The sequence below is a fragment of the Ascaphus truei genome, chromosome 6 (genome assembly GCF_040206685.1).
Source record: "Ascaphus truei isolate aAscTru1 chromosome 6, aAscTru1.hap1, whole genome shotgun sequence".
NCBI classification, from domain to species: domain Eukaryota; kingdom Metazoa; phylum Chordata; class Amphibia; order Anura; family Ascaphidae; genus Ascaphus; species Ascaphus truei.
The window spans coordinates 126,925,049-126,930,048 of NC_134488.1; the positions used below are offsets into that span (position 1 = coordinate 126,925,049).

The 5,000-nt window shown below is 39.3% G+C and overlaps 1 protein-coding gene across 2 annotated transcripts in view; it reads right to left on the reverse strand.

The window, feature by feature from the left end:
• The window catches only part of LSR (lipolysis stimulated lipoprotein receptor), a 43,893-nt gene that overhangs the window by 9,868 nt on the left and 29,025 nt on the right, over positions 1-5,000 (reverse strand). Inside the window, exons 4-5 of one of the 2 annotated variants that reach the window (XM_075606257.1) lie at positions 3,625-3,687; positions 881-1,027 (exon numbers count right to left, since the gene is read on the reverse strand). In XM_075606257.1, the coding sequence (XP_075462372.1) occupies positions 881-1,027; positions 3,625-3,687 (210 nt within the window). The remainder of the gene's footprint in view (positions 1-880; positions 1,028-3,624; positions 3,688-5,000) is intronic. The other variant, XM_075606258.1, reaches the window with a different exon arrangement.

The following is a 5,000-nucleotide window of genomic DNA, read 5'->3' on the forward strand; positions in this document are numbered from 1 at the left end:
GCGTGCGTGAATATATTTATCAAAGTTGCACAATGTTAATAAATAATTTATTCTCACAACATGTCTTTTTTTTTAATTTTTAAAATATTATATAATATACACGCACGCACACACACACACACACACACACACACACACACACACACACACACACACACACACACACACACGTTCCCCAGTGACACACACACACTGACAGCTACCAAGTGACACACACACACACACAGTGATACCCGCCTCCCAAGCGCTTGCTGTCTCCTCTGTAAGGACAGCAAAAAGCTCCTGGTAGAGCGAGCGGCAGCAAGCGAGAGCGAGCAAGCGCCAAACATGGCCAAGGCCTTAAATGTATTTGGGAAGAGTACGGGGGCCTCTGTAAACCCTGCGATCCCCGCAGCGAATCTTGCGCCCCCGCTGCCCCCCAACTTTGCGCACTGCAGGTCAATGCAATAGTGAAGGTAAGAAGTTAACGTACACCTACAAATTAAACTGTATTAGTAACCAGTGGGTACATGAAATAAAGACCCTTTTTAATGTCCCTTTTGCTTTAACATATCATATTTTTTAAGAGACCACCACTTCAAATGGAAAATGATATGGTTCATCACAAATAAAAGCCTCGCCTTTTAAAGCTCCCAATTTTAAATTGTTGAAAAGAAATGTCTGCCAGAGTATTTCCTGTTCACATTAGTTGGTAGCCATGTTATAAGTGTTATTTGGGGCGCCCTGCACTGTAAACCCTGGTTTGTGATACAGAAGAGGATAACACATACCAAGATGTCATGAATAAAAGTTGGACAATAGAGGCTTTCCTAGCTTGACCACTATGTTTCACATTAGTACTGCACAGGTCTAAAAGCATATGAGATGGATGTAAACGTACAAGCTCGAGGACAGCAGCATTTCTCTGGGCAGCATGGGCATTGCACATAACAGCAGCAGGTGTGTGGGCAGCACTGGCACCAACATATTCCAATGAGCAGAAGAACAAAGAGCCCACCAAGGACAACAAGAACGACAAACAGCCAGTCTGCAAAACAAAGACACAGGGTCATTAAACAGAATACAACAATGCTCTCATTCAATGTCTCTGAAGTGGAACCAGAAGGAAATAAGATGCATGCGATTTTCAGAACTCCAACTTTTCAGCCACGAAAGGCAAAAATATACCTGGCTAAAACCCCCACAAAAGTTACATTTTTATAAGCTCAGCGAATTGCTGCTTTTTAAACATTCGTCTTAAATATATTTTAGGATATCAAATGCTTTGTAGAGGGAGTAATGACATGTTTTCATAAATGAATGTGACTAGATCTGTAGGTGGCTTTAAAATGTCAGTGTGCATTATAGTATTATGAAGAACTACTACATATGATTGAATTAAAGATTTAAATACATTAAGAACATAAAGAACTTATTTTTTTTAAAATTTTATAATGCAGTAAATCCTTTCCAGACAGACCAGGAGCACAACGCTATATAACATTTGCTGGAAAGACTAGTACGTGTCGGTGCCCAATCATTAAAGTCCAGGTTGTGTTCAGAACTATTACAGTACTGAACTATAACAGAACCATAAGTGCTCAACAGGCAAAATAAATAAACAATGCAACAATTCTTTGGCAGTACATAAATAGTCCAAAATTATGAAGATTAAGGCAGTAGAGCAGTCCTTAAAAGTAGGAAAAGGGATAAGGGAATAAGCGTAATGGATGAAAACCGGACTTGAGGGCACACAATAGCAGCACAATATCTACAAATGACAGGCCAATTATCAATTGAAAGATACGCAGACCTGCTACCTCCCTCATGTCTAACCATAATGCTTTAAAGCAGCAACATGTGAAATCTTAGGGGGGGGGGGAGTTAAATAAGTCAGCTCTGTAGTATTAGATAATATGGACTGTTCTTTGTTTTTATTCGACTAAATGCCATTTTTAATGAGTTGTAAAGAATCCTTTGATTTCTATAGCAGGTGTTAACCAACCTCCCAAGCAGTGCAAGTTTTTTGCAACACTTTCCCATTTGGGATAATTTGTTGCAAATGTTCCCAGCAGTTTGAGCTATAAACTGTAACGGATAATGCAACCGTAGTAATACAAGAATACATTGTAGCTGCTGAGTTACAGACTGTGTGCCCAACAGAATGGTTGCTTCAATCAGGATTGTCACAGCATTTAGAACCGGAGCACCCAACGCCAGCTTAGGTAAGAATGTAGAATTATACATGTCACATGCTTTACATATACAATTAAAAGAAAAAAGTTGTAAAGTAGTATTGCTGCGCAAGTACATGAAATACCTAATAAAAATAAACATTTAAAATGTTCATTTTGATTATAAAAAATAAAAAAAAACTTATGGGGGTGAAACTGGAAATAGTCCTGAAATAACCGATAGGCCATTAAAAAAAATAAATCAATTAAATGTATGCCACACCCTGCAGTCATTCAAATCATACACTCAATGGGAGCATTAGGAGCGCTGGAGTTATAAAACATTGTTTTGCAGAAGGCGGATTGAAGATGCAGTGACTAATAAGTTTGATTTTGGACAAATCACGATTAGCCTTTGCCTCAAGTACTAGAAATTAAACTGTATGACTGTTTAATGCAAGAACGCAGTTCTCCTGATGTTATTGTAAATCACACGGACTGAGCTGTTGTCAAGGCTGAATTGTTGTTTTTTTCTTTTACATTACAAAAACACTAAAGCAGCAACAACCTCCAACTACCGCCCCGTTTCAATGTTTTTTTTTAATAGGATTGTACTGGGGGGCGGGGGGGGGGGGGGGGGGGAAAGAGATCCTCTGATGGTACCAGTTACATAGATTTGGTTTTTGTCCTCTCACCATATGCAAGCACAGAAGCATTAGGGCCACTATCGGAGACCCCAGGAATAAGGGTAATAGTGATGTAAAGCACATTTTCAACTACGACTGCCAGAAAGATATTGCCCATAATCATAAAAAGGTAGTATGTAGCCCATCACTATTATCTGGTGTACTATGCACTACAAAGACAATAGATGATCAAGTGCAATTAATATAGTACAATTTTGGGTGAAGAAAGCACATCAATTAGCAACTAATTTCTAAACAGGACAATGCCGGAAGGGAAGGCGGGGCCGATGCGACAAAACCACGAGAAAGAAATCCAGGACACAAGGAAAATATCTAGGAACTGTCCCAAATTACTAAACAAAATAAAAAAAAATGTAATATGGCTCTTGTTTAGTGAATAAGATTGCTGCTACAAGAACTACTGTTTAATTTCCATGTCAGACACACCCATAGTGGAAGATTTATAAACCATGATGACATTTCAGGGATAACCTACACCTTCCATTAACACAGGGCAACTCTGGTCCGAGGGCCACAAACAGGTCAGGCTTTCAGAATATCCATGCTTCAGCACAGGTGGTGTCTTCAACTGAGCCACTATGACCCACCTATGCTGAAGCAGTGATATCCTGACCTGTTGGTGGCCCTTGAGGACTGGAGTTGCCCATCACTGCATTAATGTGACTCACTAGTGATGTTGCTGCACAATGTAACATTTGTCAAAACTTGTAGTTAAACTTTGTTATGTAAATGTTGTCAATGTAATAAGCCCATGGAACTATTACCTTCCATGTTCCCTATCTGAAAGCCTGGTAATAGTTCAGAGTAAGTGATCCCTGATGTCCTACCTAGAGGATAAAAGAAAAATAAGTTACTAAAGGGAGGTCCATACTGCATGGAATTTAAAAAAGGGTGTTTCCTGTGGGAAATAGTTTGTGAATTGTAGAACGTGATTTAATGACAATTCAGGAGGAAAGCAAAGTAATACAGATGTAAATACCACTATTTATGATACATTGCAACTTCACATGCTCACTCCTTTCGGTAACACAACACAAAATAAATTCAAACGCTCTATTTATACCAAATCAAACATTCTGCAGTGATGGAGAAACATCCCAAGCCTACTCACAATACCAAGTGACAAGGTGTTTTTTTGTTCAACTTCAAGACTTTTTTTTAAGTAAATTGTTAAAAGTTATCTGAAGCAGAAAAATGCTGTGTCAGACTGAACATTAATGCACTGCTGACTTAAGGTGTCATTTGATACACACCGAAGCAGCTTGAAGTCAAAAGGGAGTTTTCAGACAATAACCGTGCGATTGTATAAATAAATGTGCTTTGAAGTGGCCAATGTTTTACCCGGAAGTAATAGAGTTACCTCTTATTTTCAAGTATATCCAGGGCACAGAGTTGTGATGACAGATACATGGTTACATTAGGTGAACAGGATATCTAGGTAGATATCTATATAATGAACAGTTAAAAATAAAAGTTACAGGCGCATATAAGTTTTAGACCACATTAAAAAATGAGACGGCTTTAGTTTTGAAAGAACTTAGACTGGTTGTGACTTAGAGTCTCAGGTATATTGTTCTAGTTGTGAGGTGCACGGTAAGAGAAGGAGCGGACGGATATTTTGTTGAACCGTGGGACCATGAAAAGTCCCTTGGAGTCAGATCTCAGGTGATAAGTGCTGTGTGTGGTAGGGGTGAGGCGCTTGTTCAGATACGAGGGTAGCTTGCCCAAGAAGTATTTGAAGGCAAGACAGGAAAGATGAACTTTGCGCCTAGTCTCAAGTGATGGCCAATCTAGTTCTTTGAGCATTTCACAGTGATGTGTGTTGTAGTTACATTGGAGGACAAAAGCGGCATATTGAATTGTAGAGGGGATCAAGTTTTCTAAGGTGAGCTTGGGGTGCTCTGACATACTATGTTCCCATAGTTTATAATTGGCATTAGCATCTGATGTGCGATGCGCTTTCTGACCAGCGGGCTTAGGGAGCTTTTGTTCCTATATAGTATACCTAGTATGGCATAGGTTTTGGATGTCAGGGTATCAATGTGCATCCCAAATGTTAAGTGTAAGTCAAACCATATGCTCAGATATTTGAAACTAGTGACAGGGGCTAGGATGGTATTCAAGTTGGTTCTGATCTGAA